Source organism: Littorina saxatilis, linkage group LG8 (genome assembly GCF_037325665.1).
Source record: "Littorina saxatilis isolate snail1 linkage group LG8, US_GU_Lsax_2.0, whole genome shotgun sequence".
NCBI lineage: Eukaryota > Metazoa > Mollusca > Gastropoda > Littorinimorpha > Littorinidae > Littorina > Littorina saxatilis.
Window position 1 is genome coordinate 63399927 of NC_090252.1, and position 17500 is coordinate 63417426.

General features: G+C 45.5%; 2 protein-coding genes across 2 annotated transcripts in view; both read left to right on the forward strand.

Annotated features, from left to right (window-relative positions):
- LOC138974406 (uncharacterized) overlaps nt 1-12467 on the forward strand; it is a 19787-nt gene extending 7320 nt beyond the window's left edge. The window contains exons 2-6 of the mRNA XM_070347122.1: nt 5797-7425; nt 7903-8105; nt 8223-8410; nt 11430-11724; nt 12101-12467. Of these exons, the coding sequence (XP_070203223.1) occupies nt 5827-7425; nt 7903-8105; nt 8223-8410; nt 11430-11724; nt 12101-12467 (2652 nt within the window). The 5' untranslated portion in view covers nt 5797-5826. The remainder of the gene's footprint in view (nt 1-5796; nt 7426-7902; nt 8106-8222; nt 8411-11429; nt 11725-12100) is intronic.
- LOC138974802 (uncharacterized) overlaps nt 1-17500 on the forward strand; it is a 204367-nt gene that overhangs the window by 71745 nt on the left and 115122 nt on the right. Inside the window, exon 8 of the mRNA XM_070347531.1 lies at nt 13082-13950. Coding sequence (XP_070203632.1) covers nt 13082-13575 — 494 coding nt within the window. The 3' untranslated portion in view covers nt 13576-13950. The remainder of the gene's footprint in view (nt 1-13081; nt 13951-17500) is intronic.

The window sequence follows — 17500 nt, forward strand, 5'->3', positions numbered from 1 at the left end:
CGAAGCAAAAGTGAGTCTATGTACTCACCCGAGTCGTCCGTCCATCCGTCCGGACGTCTGTCCGGACGTCCGTCCGTCCGGAAAACTTTAACGTTGGATATTTCTTGGACACTATTCAGTCTATCAGTACCAAATTTGGCAAGATGGTGTATGATGACAAGGTCCAAAAAAACATACATAGCATCTTGACCTTGCTTCAAGGTCAAGGTCGCAGGGGCCATAAATGTTGTCTAAGAACAGCTATTTTTCACATTTTTCCCATTTTCTCTGAAGTTTTTGAGATTCAATACCTCACTTATATATGATATATAGGGCAAAGTAAGCCCCATCTTTTGATACCAGTTTGGTTTACCTTGCTTCAAGGTCAAGGTCACAGGAGCTCTTCAAAGTTGGATTGTATACATATTTTGAAGTGACCTTGACCCTGAACTATGGAAGATAACTGTTTCAAACTTAAAAATTATGTGGGGCACATGTTATGCTTTCATCATAAGACACATTTGGTCACATATGATCAAGGTCAAGGTCACTTTGACCCTTATGAAATGTGACCAAAATAAGGTAGTGAACCACTAAAAGTGACCATAAGCACCATTGTAGGAAAAATGTGTAAAGCATGTGAGTCGTATGGGCTTTGCCCTTCTTGTTTATTTAGTTGTCAGTGAACCTGGTAGAACCTTGAGTAATCTCTGTTATTGGTCAACAGTTTGGCATCAGTAGTGCCTGTGTCACGATACGAGATTACCCCCGAAATGAGTTTACCCTCCGAAGTTCCACTTTGTACAAAAGTAGCAGATATTCTGTATAATTTCGACTGTTAAACAGTATAAATCGGCTCTAAACGACATTGTGGTAGCTGTAAAGACATCGCAGTAAAATAGTGCGTCTCCATTGATTAAAAATTAACAAAATATTAGTGCCCAGGTCGGCCATTGCTCGTCTTCGCTAAAATTCCAATTTCAAGGGCTTTGTGGACTATTGTAACCTGTGTTGTATCCACAGGTACGACAATGTCGTTCATAGACAATTTATACCGTATAACAGTCGAAATTATTCAGAATATCTGCTACTTTTGTACAAAGTGGAACTTCTGAGGGCAAACTAGTTACGGGGGTGTCTCGTGACACCTGCCTTATGCATTCTGATTTTTCGCGGTTCACATAGGATTTCATTTCTTGTACACTAAAATTGGAGATCAAGTTGTCTTGTTTGATGTGTTTTTCATAAAGTAATATGTGTCGGTTAGCATCAGATCATGTATAGAGGGTTGGTCACAGTTTACTTTGCTACAGTCAATATCCTTCATCTACCCTCAAAATCCAGATTTAGACAAAATCTGCAACAAGAGGAGCCTCCACGCACGACACTGTCGCACAGCTGCTGGATGACAAAGGCACGAGTGACTTCTTCAGAGACTATGAACAGTATAGAGAAGATGTCAGGCAAGGAAAACACGGGAAAACTCCCCAGTTCTGGATGTCCTATATGGACCACATCTGGCATGTACTGTCTCTCTTGTATGCTGTGAAAGCGAATGACTTTGAGTTGTATGCCCAGTGCTTATTGGCGATGCCTGATCTTTTCTTCAGCTTTGGGGGACAAAACTATGCAAGGTACCTCACCTTCTTTGGACTCTTCATCGCCAACATTGAGCTCTCACACCCAGGTTCCACCGAGCTGCTAAAGCAAGGGGCATTCAGCGTGGCAAGGTCTTTCATTCCTGGCAACAGATGTGCCGTTGACAAAACGATGGAGGAGACGTTTATGCGCAATGCGAAGAGCAAAGGAGGAGCAGCCGCAGCTGGTGCAGGTCTCACTGGAATTGCTTCAAACTATCCAGCCTACCAAAAGTGGGTGAGGACAACCCACCAAAGAACAAAGTACATGCAAGTGACTATGGACATGGCTGGAATGACAAAGGATAGTGAACTGGACACTCAACACCGTGACCTTCGTCCAACAGAAGTCACCAGGAGTGAAAAGAGTGTGGCACGAACACTTGCTGCAGTAGAAAGCTTCACCAACCCGTTTGAGGTTCATGACAAAGAGAAACTGATCATGCTGTCATCAGGTGCCACAGTACCTGCTGAAATCGAGAAGGATGTCCTACGTGCAGAAGCAGCAGGCAGAAGCGAGAAGGAGAAGTTCATCACTGAGAGACTAGAAACCGGAGAACATTTCTTCGAGCCAGTGAAACGTCTCAAGCTGAAAGTCATGGCAGACACGTCAAAAAGAGTCACACTCAAGTCAACTCAAAACAAATTGACTGAATATAAGCACCAAGGAAATGTGGCCTTCCAACTTCTCGTGAAGTCTCAGGAAGGCGATCTGAACATGGATCTGAAAGAGCTCATGACCTATCAGCTGACTCCAGTCCCTTACAGCCTTGGGACAGCAGACAGTTATTTGGCTAAGACTGACAAGAGCGCTGCTTTTCACTATCTGACGAAGACTGTGGAAGACGCTGTCCCCCCCCCCCCCCCCTGTTGATGAGACTCTAATGATCATCGATGGCAATGCAACATTTCACGCAATGCAACAAGTTCCTCCCAACTTTCGCCAGATCTGCCAGAAGCTCTACGACATGGTACCACCAGAAACTGACTTTGTATTCAGCACCGATATGTACCAAGACTGTTCTGTGAAATCCATGGAGCGAAAGAGAAGAGGGTCTGGTGACAAGATCATCCTGAAAGGGGATAGCACAAAGCGACCAGCAGACTGGAAGGCATTTCTGGCTAATGAAGATAACAAAGTGCAGTTCATTAAACTGCTACTGGATGTCTGATGCAAGGATTCCTTTGCTGAAAAGCACAAGGAGAGAAACGTCGTTCTCGTCTGTGAAGGGCAAGCATTCAAGCTCTCATCAGCTGATGGTAGAAAGACTGAAAAACAAGAACTTCATTCCTTGTCGTCTACCCAAGAAGAAACAGACTCGCGTGTCATCCTCTACTCCAAGTATGGACAAGATCAAGGGTACAAGTACATTCGTGTCAAGAGTCCTGACACAGATGTATTTTTCATCCTCCTGAACTTTGCCCCTCAGCTAGACGGTGTTACAATCCTGTTTGACACGGGCAAAGGCAACAAGAAGCGACTGATTGACATCAGTGACCTAGCCAGAGGACTTACACAGCCTTTCTGCACTGCACTGTTGTCTCTCCATGCTTTCACAGGCTGTGATTCAACCAGCGCCTTCAAGGGCAAAGGCAAAGTGAAGGCTGTGAAGGTTCTGCAGCAGAAGCCAGCATTTGTGAAGACGCTCGCTCAGCTTGGCAACACGTGGGACATGCAGGATGAAATAATTGATGACTTGGAGTCCTTCACATGCTGTATCTATGGCAGGTCACGATTCAGCAAGGTTAATGAGCTGAGGCATCACTTGCTGAAAGAGAAGTGTGGCGAAGAGGTGGTAAATGCCAGTCAGAATGTCACTTGGCTACTTTGCCACCTTCTCGACGCAGTCTGAAGCAACATATTCGCCGCTGCAACTATCAAGTGGCCATCTGGAAGCGAGGTGACCAGCCTGTGCCAGACATTCCTAACCCCACAGAAGGTCATGGCTGTGTGATGAACAATGGCATTTTAGAGCCACTCTGGACAGAAGACGAAGAAGAGCTGACCTTACCCCAGACTGTCATTGACGATCTCCTCAATGATGTCCCTGACTCAGATGCGGAAGAAGAGGAAGACGACACAGAGTGCTTCTTGCAGAATGGCCTGGATGACTCCAGCTCAGAAGACTCTGATTTAAATTAGAAACACTGAACAATACTTCGTGTGATTGCTTGTTCATTTACAGCAGCTGTTTCACAGTAAAATTTGAACGGCCGCAGTAACTCCTATGCATCCCAACTTTTTGCTGTTTAAGTTCTTGTTTCGTGTTCAGAACACTCTAAGGAACATATTTAGGCAAGTCCCGTCAACCCCTGGATTGGTGCATGGTAGATTTCTTGTTCATTTACAGCAGTTGATTCACAGTAAACTTCGAACGGCCGCAGTAAGCGCACAAGAGAATACCCTTACGTCAAGGGCTGTAACTCCTAAGCATCCCAACTTTTTGCTGTTAAAGTTTTTGTTTCGTGTTCAGGATACTCTAGGGATCATTTCTAGACCAGTCTTGCCAACCCCTGGGGGGGGGGGGGGGGGGGGGGGGTGCACGGTAGGTATACTTGGCTTGTGGACTATAACAGCGTCAACGGTTTGGCGGCTGTCCAAATACAACCCCAAACAGTCTTAACAGTGGAGTGTGCCAACGGGTTAACGCGTTCTTAAGTAAATAACAAGAGGCGAAGCCATCAAGGCTCACGTAAGAAATCGACAAACAGAAACACAAACTCAATCACTCCGTCACACACACACACACACACACACACACACACACACACACACACACACACACACACACACACACACACACACACACACACACACACACACACACACAGAGAGAAAGAGCATAGGTGAAACTGTGCAAGAAAGCGAGACACTAGATCTAGATCTGTCTGTCTGCATGTAGCCTACTTACAAGGACACGACTGCCAACTAGTCTCGGCGCGCTCAAAACTATTAATGACCGAGACTTTCCTTCGCGTGACCCTCTTGCGTCATAATGTGACGTCAATGTAATGAATGTGACGTCTTCAAATGTTAGAGTTTCTACCACAGACATACACACGCACAGACGCACGCACGCACGCACGCACAGACAGACAAAGTTACGATCGCATAGGCTACACTTACGTGAGCCAAAAACTGACTGCATGCTAGCAATGAAACAAGTTCATGTTTACTCAGGAGAAAAAAACACCAATCACTGTATGATAATGTTCCAAGGTCGCTTTCACAACGCGTGGCAGTGTTTAAATAAATGTGTGCATTTGAACCAGCAACTATAATTCTTATTTACATCATGGGTTTGATTTCCAGAATGTAATGTTGACGTTGCGCAACCCAGGTGTGGACGTGTTCAGGTGTAACCAGCCACCTGCATTTGTGGCAGAGTGACCGAGGTCATTTACGTGCCATCACAGTGGCACGGGTTGGGACATGGATACCATCTCTGAGTGTGCACATGACATCGGCCCGTGTGCGTCCTGATCTGGATTCGAACCCGTAGTCAGGGAACTCGTGGCAAGGAAACACAACAATTCTTTACTATCTCATAAAGTGACAGGCAGGCATTTTGATATCGACACAGACTTTCTATACATGTCGTTTGGCTTTCTGCCCGATGTTTTCGGTGTCACATGCTAGTGTTGTTGTCACACTGTTGTTGGCAACGCCAGACGTCCCCACAGACACATACACACGCCGTGTGACTACAAGAAGATCTTACATTGCTGTTCGGTACAGGTAGATTCCAGGGGACTGAGTGTGGTACCTGGATATTGGCTACAGAGTGGTTCGCCGATATTTATTAATTTATTTATTAAGGAGATTCCTATAGCGCATATGCTCTGATATGAACAGCCACTGAAATTGTCTTCTTGGGCTTATGACGAGTTTTATTCATCATTTCTTAAATTCGGTTCTGGATGTTATAAATCATCATATCAGTCAACATTTGCATACGCGGCAGAGACTAACTCTGGCCAAAACGATAGGTATCTAAAATTGATCCATCCAGTAGAAACCAAACGTGGTGTTTCTGGTGCGAGACAGAAGGTGCGCACTATGACCACCATCACCATCACCACTACCACCACAACTCCGACATCAACCTCTTCAGACTGTCGTTAGTTAACTCCGATTCGTATTTCTTGTTCCATTATTTCTTATTTGTCACTTTAACAGCTTCCTGGACGAGTGGTTTTATCACGCATCATGGCGAGCTCCACCAGTGGTGAGGACACCCGTGACAACTTGGTGGACATTGTGAAACTGCTTTACCCTGACGCTCTCACCCGTGACAACTTTGTGGACATAGTGAAACAGCTGTCTCCTGACGTTCGCACCCGTGACAACTTGGTGGACATTGTGAAACAGCTGTCCCCTGACGTTCGCACCCGTGACAACTTGGTGGACATAGTGAAACAGCTGTCTCCTGACGTTCTCACCCGTGACAAGGTGGTGGACATTGTGAAACAGCTATCTCCTGACGCTCTCACCCGTGACAACTTGGTGAACATTGTGAAACAGCTGTCCCCTGACGCTCTCACCCGTGACAAGTTGGTGGACATAGTGAAACAGCTGTCTCCTAACGCTCGCACCCGTGACAACTTGGTGGACATTGTGAAACAGCTGTCCCCTGACGCTCGCACCCGTAAAAAGTTGATGTACATTGTGAAACAGCTGTCTCCTGACGCTCTCACCCGTGACAACTTGGTGGACATTGTGAAACAGCTATCTCCTGACGCTCTCACCCGTGACAACTTTGTGAAAATTGTGAAACAGCTGTCCCCTGACGCTATCACCCGTGACAACTTGCTGGATATTGTGAAGGAGCTGTACCCTGACGCTCTCACCCGTGACAAGTTGATGGACATTGTGAAACAGCTGTCGCCTGACGCTCTCACCCGTGACAAGTTGATGGACATTGTGAAACCACTGTCTCCTGACGCCCTCACCCGTGACAAGTTGGTGGACATTGTGAAACAGTTGTACCCTGACGCACTCACCCGTGAAAAGTTGGTGGACATTGTGAAACAGCTGTCCCCTGACGCTCTCACACGTGACAAGTTGGTGAACATTGTGAAACAGCTGTCTCCTGACTCTCTCACCCGTGAAAAGTTGGTGGACATTGTGAAACAGCTGTACCCTGACGCTCTCACCCGTGACAAGTTGGTGGACATTGTGAAACAGCTGTACCCTGACGCTCTCACCCACACCTACGTTGTACCACCTGTGCATCTTGCACGGGTGCCTTATAACAAAGACACAGTACCCGGTACTGACCAGGAGGTGCTTGTGCTGCCCTCTAGTGAGCAGCTTCAGCAGCAGCAGGGCAACATTCAGGGAGACTTTGCACAGCAGCACGTGCTGCACAACTTGAAGCAGCTCGGAGATTCCGGAAAGGAGGTCATGTTCGTGGTGTCTGAGCTGAACTTTAAGGACTACCTCAACAAGCCGTTCTACGCCAAACACACAGGCAAGCTCCCAAAGCCAGCAAACCTACCTAAGGAGCTTCGGCATCACGGAAAGCAGGGAGACTTTGACATCCTGGTGATTCACCGACAGTATGGTATCCTGGTTGGAGAGATCAAATCTGTCGGTAAGACCGAGGCAAGCCGTGCGGACAGTGAGGTGTTCAAGGTTATTGACAAGGCGGTCAAGCAGCTGGACAAGTGTGAGGTGCACGCCAGACACATGGTCAGTGACATTGCTCCCAGCCTGACTGTGAGGAAGACTCTCTTCTTGCCCTTCGTCAGCCATACCCAGCTGAGGCGGATACTGGATGACGGAAACAATTCCAAGTTACAACAGGTGAGAGTGAGAGAGAGAGAGAGAGAGAGAGAGAGAGAGAGAGAGAGAGAGAGAGAGAGAGAGAGAGAGAGAGAGAGAGAGAGAGAGGGAGGGAGGAGGGAGGGGGAGGGGGAGAGAGAGAGAGAGATACAGACAGACAGAGAGAATGGGAGATTAAGAGAAAAAGACACAGGGAGTGAGAGAGCGTGAGAGAGAGAGAGAGAGAGAGAGAGAGAGAGAGAGAGAGAGAGGGAGAGAGAGAGAGCGCCAGAGACAGAGAGAGAGAGAGAGAGAGACAGACAGACAATCAGTATTTTACAATCTAATGAGCTATTCAATAGTTTATCAATCGACTTTGTTTTGTTCAACATCACGTGCCGCCTATCTGTGTGTAATACGCTGCGGCTCATTCTAGACAGATAAGTATTGTGGAGACGTTGTGATGTGTATGTGTCAGGCAATTTTACGACAGGTATACACTCATTATCTACATTGCAGGCAGTGTGTCAGAGCCTGGGTGCAGCCAACACATCAGAGGCCATACAGCTGTGTTGTTGCTCTGACCAACTGTCCCAGCCTGCATCGTACTGGCACGTGACACCCGCCGTGTTATCACAGTTGAGCACCTGGTGGCAACACAGGATGGCCCGTACTGTGGACACTCAGCTCACTGATCAACTTTACCTGGACATCGTGGCCAGGTGAGAGAAGTGACATCCATGTTAGTAACGTCACATGCACAGTGCTGAAACAATGTCAGTATTTTACGTTTGAGTTTTCCTTAACATTTATCATTATCTGAATTGTTTCTGTTACAGGTTTGTTGGTCCGGCCACCACGGTGTCTGTACCCTGCTACAACGGTGTCCGTGTGGAGGTGCGGACTGCAGGCCAGGCGGTGGTGGAACTGGGGCGGAGGCTGGCACTTCTGGTTCTGACCCTGCAACAGCTCGACCTGATGAGCAGAGACCCGCCACTGGTCTGCATTACGGGAGCGCCAGGAACAGGTGACAAGCTCACAGCTTCTCTTACTAGATTGTTTGTTTCTTATTTTGTTTCTTTGTTGTTGTTGGTCTTGCTGCCGATTTGTGACACTAAGCTCAGCCGTCTGTTTCGCGTTAAAGTCCAACATCGGCGCGCGGCAAATGCAGCTCTAGTTTCTCGTGCTGGCCTTCTACTATAACAAGGTTCAGTCTCCTGGGCGCACTCGGCTAACTTATTTAAGGCACAGTAAGCCTCCAGAAAAAGCTGTTCAAAGCTAACGCCCTGCATTTAGGGTCTGACTCTTTGCTCAAAGTCGCACAGTTTTCAAAGGGAGATTTATTTCCGACCAGGCCTTCCGGCAATTGTTCAAAATTCGGGTTGTCTTTTGACATGGTCAACTTCACGATTAGTTTGCTGCACCAACTTTTGCCTGCCTTATCATCGACAAAAATCGGCTCAAACTCGGCTGAAAGTCGCACATGTGAACATCACTAGTAGGACATGACGTGAATGAGGTTACACCGTACACCTGCTGACATGTGTGTTTGTAATGTTTGTTTGTTTGTTTGTTTGCTTAACGCCCAGCCGACCACGAAGGGCCATATCAGGGCGGTGCTGCTTTGACATATAACGTGCGCCACACACAAGACAGAAGTCGCAGCACAGGCTTCATGTCTCACCCAGTCACATTATTCTGACACCGGACCAACCAGTCCTAGCACTAACCCCACAATGCCAGACGCCAGGCGGAGCAGCCACTAGATTGCCAATTTTAAAGTCTTAGGTATGACCCGGCCGGGGTTCGAACCCACGACCTCCCGATCACGGGGCGGACGCCTTACCACTAGGCCAACCGTGCCGGTTGACATGTGTGTGAAGGGTGCTGTGCTAATACTGCTGTCATTAAGAGAAACAAACCCACCACCATGTACCACCACCGCCACCACCACCCTTTTAGTACTACTACTGCTGCTTCTGCCACTGTTTTATATTTGTTTAAAACACACCCACACAACATTTTGATAATGTCATTAATGTTCCTTTCATCGTCATCATCATCATCATCATCATCATCATCATCATCATCATCATCATCATCATCATCATCATCATCATCATCATCATCATCGTGAACAACAACAATAATTATTGTCGTCACTTTTGTTGCGGCAAACGATACTGACAGAACAATGTTTCTGATTTCCTTATGGGGCTGTCACACTCTAGCGTTTTAGAGAAACTTATGTCTGGCATATGAAAAGTCAAAAAATAATGTCAATACGTTGGCATACGTCCAAAAAAAGCATCAACATTATTTTAAATTGGACTTATGCATAACGTATTCATAGCGTACGTCTAACTTATTACAAACACATCACTAACTTATATAAAACTTATGATAGCGTATCATAGCGTATGCCCAGCGTGTGTCCAGCGGCCTCGCCTTATGCCCAACGTATAAGTAACTTATGAGAAACCTATGCGCAGCGGGCTCGGCGTGTTTCGAATGATCACGTGACAATCGCAATAAATATCGCGTCAATCTCAGACAGAACATCATTCCACACTGTGCGAGCAACCAACATGGGTCTGAAGACGCAGACCACTACCAAGAGCCGCAGAGGAAGAGCCATTTAAATACAGGGACAGCAAAACGCCAATCATACGCTAGTTGTACGGTAGCGACACGTTCAATAAGTTACACGTCAGACATGCTTGGAATACGTTAGATATAGGTAAGACATAGGTTACAAGTAAGTTACTACTGTAATAGGTTATCAGGGCCGGACCAAATGAGTTGTAAGGGGGGGGGGGGGGGGGGGGGTTCCTCCTTTTTTGGGGGGAAAAATCAGCGAAGTGGCGAAGCCACAAGCGCGCGCCTGCAAAGCAGGCACGTGAACTAGGGTGGTGCGGGGGCATGCTCCCCCGGAAAATTGTTAAAAAACGGTTAAAATCTGTGCAATCTGGTGCATTCTGGGCCTTGTTTTGAGGGTTAAGAGCAGCATTGTTTTGGTGCTAAAACTAGTAAAAGTCAAAGCAAGGTACATGCTTTTTCCAGGGGTGGGGTTCTGGAACCCCTGGAACCCCCACCCCCCCCCCCCCCCCTGGGTCCGGCCCTTGTTATCGATAAGTTAGCTGTATGGTACACCTTTCTGCTAGCGTATCTCGACGTATCTCAACGTATCTCGACGTTTGAGTAAACTACCTGTAACGTATTTAACATATATATGCGTAGCGTATGTCTAGCGTATGCCTAACGTATGAAGAGTACGTCGGCATACGTCCACAAATTTTGAACATGTTCACATTTTTGTTCTCGGTCTCAGCATACAACAACGTATGCCAGCTTATAGCAGCGTGCTTTTAACGTATTACTACATGTCAAACGTATTCCAGCGTTTCGAAGAAAATTCTCATAAGACAGCATAAGTTACTGCTATACGTTATAGTGTGACAGCCCCATAACAGTGCTCTGACGTCTTAGTCGAATGAATGACGCGATGTGTATGACGTTGTTTTTTTGTCAAGTTTTACTTTATCGTCATCGTACCAGAAGGTTCTAGTTTTGGAGGACGGTTTGTTTTGTGCACGCTGTGTGTGGTGTCTGATTCCATCCAAAATGTGTCAACTGAAGGAAAGGCATCCAGCTGACTCGGAGAAAAGTTTGTTCATTTAGTCGATTTAGTCTCCATGAAATTTAATTTTCCAAAATAAGAATTTTCTTAGCAGATATATCCATTTTGTTATGCTTATTGCTATGTTCCTGATGCTGTGTTTCGCGTGTAACTGGTGAAACGGACTCAATGTAACAGAGCCTTCCTTTCACATTGTATTGGAATACATGTATATTGTTTAGGTCATATTTTATGTGTGAACAGGTAAGACAGTTCTGGTACTGCAGGGGTTGAGGTGGCTGATCGCGGGCCTACATCTTCCCTATCACCAGGGTCACGATGTGCAAGTCGTCTCTACATGTAACACTGCCTTGTTTTCACATTGTCCTGCAATATATTAACCTTACTATTGTTTGTGTTCCAACAGGTAAGACAGTGATGCTGGTGCTGCAAGGCGTGCGGTGGCTGCGACAGGGGCACGATGTGCACGTCCTGTCAACACGGTACAACACCCGGGCCGTCAGCACATCCATCAAACAACAGCTGGAGATGTCGCTGAGCGCGGGCCCGACGCCTTCCCTGACACCAGGCAGCGTGTCGTACCACCGGTACAATTTCTGGAACAGGGAGGCTGATGTCGAGCAGGCAGTCACCGACCTCGTGGCATGTGTGAAAAACGGCCACCTACACGTCTTGATCGACGAGGCGAGCTTTGACAGCAGGTTTGTGTTCATACGTGTGTGTGTGTGTGAGAGAGAGAGAGAGAGAGAGCGAGAGAGAGAGAGAGAGAGAGAGAGAGAGAGAGAGAGAGAGAGAGAGAGAGAGAGAGAGAGAGAGAGAGAGAGAGAGAGAGAGAGAGAGAGAGAGAGAGAGAGAGAGAGAGAGAGAGGGAGGGAGCTGTAACTCTGATTCATGTAACTCGCACCACCGTGTACGAGTGGAATTGCATGTTGTTATAACCACAGTGTGCGTACATTGGTAAAATATCAAGTGACATCTTTTTTAAGTTGCGGATAACGCATTACTATTATCAGCTTACCATGTCTCATGCGAGTGTGACACACATCTCTAACACCATGTCTCCATTCTGTGTCACAGGGGTAAGCATGGTCCCCGTCTCACACGCCTTGTAACACGCCTAGCGCAGCAAGTACCACACCTGTACCTGTGGTGTGCCGGTGTTATGAACCACGACATACCCCCAGCACTGCAGACACAGGTGTTCACTGTCCCCCTCCGCTCGGCGCCCGCCGTCCTCCGTGAAATACAGCCAGGAATTCAACGGTTTACTGTCCACGACTACAGCGACAGCGGCGTGCCTGCCCCTGGGGACGGGCTGAGCGTGATACGGCTGAGTCACCATGGCAACGCTCACACAGGTCGGTGGCCGGTGGACTGCGCACAGTGTGGTCAGGATATCGCTGCCGTGCTGCGCCGTCTGGGTGTGGGTAAGTTGTGTAGCTGATGATGATGATGATGATGATGATGATGATGATGTTGGTGGTGGTGTTGGTGGGGGAGTTGGTGATGATGATGATGATGATGATGATGATGATGATGATGATGATGATGATGATGATGATGATGATGATGATGATGGTTGTGGTGGTGGTGATGAGGATGATTGTGGTAGGTTTGAGTGAGGGGTAAAACTTTCCGTTCCCTAATGGTGTTTTACCACCCCCCACCCCACCCCCCCCCCCCTCAACACCCCCCCCCCCCCCCCTCGAGAATATATTGAAAAGTCTTTGCTCACTTCAAAAGAACTACATTTCCAATCAAATCCAAAGTCAGGTCAGTCTGCAGGGAGAAAAATGACGTCATTTTTATTGACGTAAACTGCAAAATTACGTCATGACGTCGAAGGTTTTCTGTCTGTGTTTGTTGAAAATGTACACACTTTGTGGTGATATTATAAATCAAGTGTGTGTGTGGGAGGGGGGTTGGGAGTGGTGTGTGTGTTTGAGAAAACAAATACACGGATAGGTTGTGTCTTAAAATGTAACGAATGTTTGCTTACATACATGAATATTTATCACACAGGACTGTTTAACCGTTACAACCGTCTTTTTCTTGCAGGGAGGAGCGCCGCCAACAGTCCCTCCCGGCTGAGCTACCGCGACGTGTTCGTCTTGACCAGAAGCGGAGATCTACAGGATGACGTCACGAATGAGGCAGGGCAGGTGACGTCACCAGCTAGCGGCGTGGTGCAGGGACTGAAGGATGCAGGTGTACCGGTGAGTGTGTTGGGGGATCAAGACTGGCTACACAACAGGGCGAGGTGGGAGGGAGCTGTGCAGGACGTGGCGGTGGCGGCAACGGACACAGTGACAGTAGCGAGGTATGGCTATGTGCAAGGCCTGGAGCGGCGCGTGGTGGCCGTGTTACAGGCCAGAGATCAGTATGATGATGATAAAGGGACGACTGATGAGCAGACTGATCTTGATGACAGGCTGAATGCAGTATCACGCTGCACCACACAGCTCATCATGGTCCGCACGCCTCCTGTCACCACCACCACCACGCCATCCCTTACAACAACCACTACCCCCACCACCACCACCACAACCTAATACAACAACCACTACCACCGCCATCACCACAACGACCACCAATACCACCAGCGACGACGACCACCACCACCATCGCCAAAAGGAGCAGAGATAGGAAGTGTGTCTTGTCGTGACATGCCGCCATCATCACCATTGTCACCACCACTACCGTGAGCTTCACCCCTGTCGTTACCACCACCTCTACCACCACCACCACCACCACCCCGACCACCACCACCACGACCACCACAACAACAACACCACCACCGCCTCCACCACCACCACCACTACTGCCACAACAACAACAACAACAACAACAACAACACAACAACAACAACAACAACAACAACAACAACAACCGCCACCACCACAAGAACATTGCCCAAAACACATCAGGTTATTTCTGGTTTTCACAGAGAGTAATCACTTGGAGATTGCCAGAGAAAGATTTCTATGACGCAAAACAAGAATTGACGTCATCGTGCTTGTGTTTTACAAATGTTTACTGCCTGCTTGCAAAGTCGATAGCAAATCAAGGCATTTCTCAAAAAGCACCAACAATAACACAATTATGTTTAAATAAAACTGTTTTTGCTCTTCTATCTGTCGTATTGTATGTGTGTGTGTATGTGTGTGTGTGTGTGTGTGTGTGTGTGTGTGTGTGTGTGTGTGTTGTGTGTGTGTGTGTGTGTGTGTGTGTGTGTGTGCCTGCGTGCGTGCGTGTGTATGTGTGTGTGTATGTGTGTGTGTGTGTGTGTGTGTGTTCACGCGCGCGCATATTTGAGAGCGTGGCCGCATCATACATTCTCAGTGTAAGCTGAAGACAACTCAAACCTGACACACTTAGTGTTTTATGATCACTGTTGTCCACATTTCGAAGTCTCCGCTATCACAACAAAAACACCCCACAACGGTGCACTATCTCAGAAACATTCTACAAAATTAAGTTAAAAAAACTGTTCAAGAAAAGACAGTATACAGTAAGTCACCATCTTGAATTTCCCTCCATCCAGAAGGGAGATAACTGCAATTTAATCTAACATGTAACAAAAGACAACCTCAAAACAAATCAAACCAAAAAATCTTGAACAAAACACACACAAACAAATAAAAAAAGAAAGGCGCACAGCTGGCAGGTTGATCTTTGTGATAACCCTAAAACACATAGACTGCTAACGTTCCAAAATCGAGGATACCAAAAAAACAAGAAATGTTTGTTATTGGAATGTTTAATTGTTGATAAAACAAGTCATTCACTTGTCTTGTTTGTCAAAAATGTAGGCTAACGTTCCAATAAGTAACCTTTCTTGTTGTTTTGTGTCGATCTTTGTGGTATGTTTTACTCAGGGATGATGCTTGATGGCGGCAGTTTGTACAAGTCCAACACTGTAAACTGAAGTATTCCACTTTGGAACACACGTTTTGCAACCAGTTGTGAACACGCATGGTAAACATTTAATAGTGTTTACCATGTGTTCGACTTTTCCTGTAGAACTATATAGTAGTTCACATAAAAGCAAAAAGACGAAAGCTTGAATTTTTGAGGGCGCGAGCAAGAAAGCGGCTGTTAATAATTTAAAAACAAGTCGCGTAAGGCGAAAATACAATATTTAGTCAAGTAGCTGTCGAACTCACAGAATGAAACTGAACGCAATGCCATTTTTCAGCAAGACCGTATACTCGTAGCATCGTCAGTCCACCGCTCATGGCAAAGGCAGTGAAATTGACAAGAAGAGCGGGGTAGTAGTTGCGCTAAGAAGGATAGCACGCTTTTCTGTACCTCTCTTTGTTTTAACTTTCTGAGCGTGTTTTTAATCCAAACATATCATATCTATATGTTTTTGGAATCAGGAACCGACAAGGAATAAGATGAAAGTGTTTTTAAATTGATTTGGACAATTTAATTTTGATAATAATTTTTATATATTTAATTTTCAGAGCTTGTTTTTAATCCGAATATAACATATTTATATGTTTTTGGAATCAGCAAATGATGGAGAATAAGATAAAAGTAAATTTGGATCGTTTTATAAATTTTTATTTTTTTTTACAATTTTCAGATTTTTAATGACCAAAGTCATTAATTAATTTTTAAGCCACCAAGCTGAAATGCAATACCGAAGTCCGGGCTTCGTCGAAGATTACTTGACCAAAATTTGAACCAATTTGGTTGAAAAATGAGGGCGTGACAGTGCCGCCTCAACTTTCACGAAAAGCCGGATATGACGTCATCAAAGACATTTATTAAAAAAATGAAAAAAACGTTCGGGGATTTCATACCCAGGAACTCTCATGTCAAATTTCATAAAGATCGGTCCAGTAGTTTAGTCTGAATTGCTCTACACACACACACAGACACACAGACACACAGACACACGCACATACACCACGACCCTCGTTTCGATTCCCCCTCGATGTTAAAATATTTAGTCAAAACTTGACTAAATATAAAAACTACCCAAATCCAAAGCTTCAAATTGTGCACAGCATAAATTATACTCATTCACTTTTTCACACAAAGCCAACAAGAATTAGGACATTTCAGTTGCACATCAGGTTGTTATTGTGAAATACAATTGTCACCCTCTTCAGCTCCACTTTTTCGCACGAAGTCAATTACAAAATCAGCTAATGGTTTAAACAAAATGTGATTCATAATACATGACACGAAACAATGAACTGTATGCAACGAGGACACGAACTCAAGCAAAAAAGCCTACATCACGTGACCAAAACAATACAATATCAGCTAATCATTTAATATACAGATAGATTTATAACGTATTTGATTAGCTGTGTGTAATAAATTACAATATCAAAAGCTATTCCTGATCACTTATTTTACACGGATGCAGACATGTCGACACAGAGCAGTACATGGCAAAAGGAAGTAAGGGAAGTAACTGCCTGAAAAGTGCCCGACCCGGAAAATAGTCAGTTACTTCCCCTATCCAGCTTCGCGTGCTGACTTGACCAGGTCAAATAGTGACCCACTTCTAGCGTATGTTTGAGCGAACGAGGAAAAGAAGAACAAGAACAAGAAGAACAAGAAGCATACACAATACACACACTCTAAACATTTGTGTAACAAGTGTTGAACACTGTGTGATATAGTCCACAGTTGTACAAGCAAAAGAGGCACACATATCAAACACATCGTATTCACAGGTGTTCATTTCAACACTATGTGTGCCGAGCAACTTTTGCCAGTAGAGCTGTGTACTGAATGTCACAACATGTTTATCACTTGTTACAGAAATGTGTACTGAATGTCACAACATGTTTATCACTTGTTACAGAAATGTGTACTGAATGTCACAACATGTTTATCACTTGTTACAGAAATGTGTACTGAATGTCACAACATGTTTATCACGTGTTACAGAAATGTGTACTGCATGTCACAACATGTTTATCACTTGTTACAGAAATGTGTACTGAATGTCACGAAATGTTTATCACGTGTTACAGAAATGTGTACTGAATGTCACGAAATGTTTATCACTTGTTACAGAAATGTGTACTGAATGTCACAACATGTTTATCACTTGTTACAGAAATGTGTACTGAATGTCACAATATGTTTATCACGTGTTACAGAAATGTGTACCGAATGTCACAACATGTTTATCACTTCAAGTGTTACAGAAATGTGTACAGAATGTCACAACATGTTTATCACTTGTTACAGAAATGTGTACTGAATGTCACGAAATGTTTATCACTTGTTACAGAAATGTGTACTGAATGTCACAACATGTTTATCACTTGTTACAGAAATGTGTACTGAATGTCACAACATGTGTATACAACTCTCCTGTGTTCTCTTTCAAGTGAATAACTATCGTTCTGATATCATTTTAAAGTGAAGCTAAAGAAACCTGGTATCGGCACTGCTGTGCATCTCCTATGATCTCAATGGTATCAAGGCACGCCTTTGCCGCGA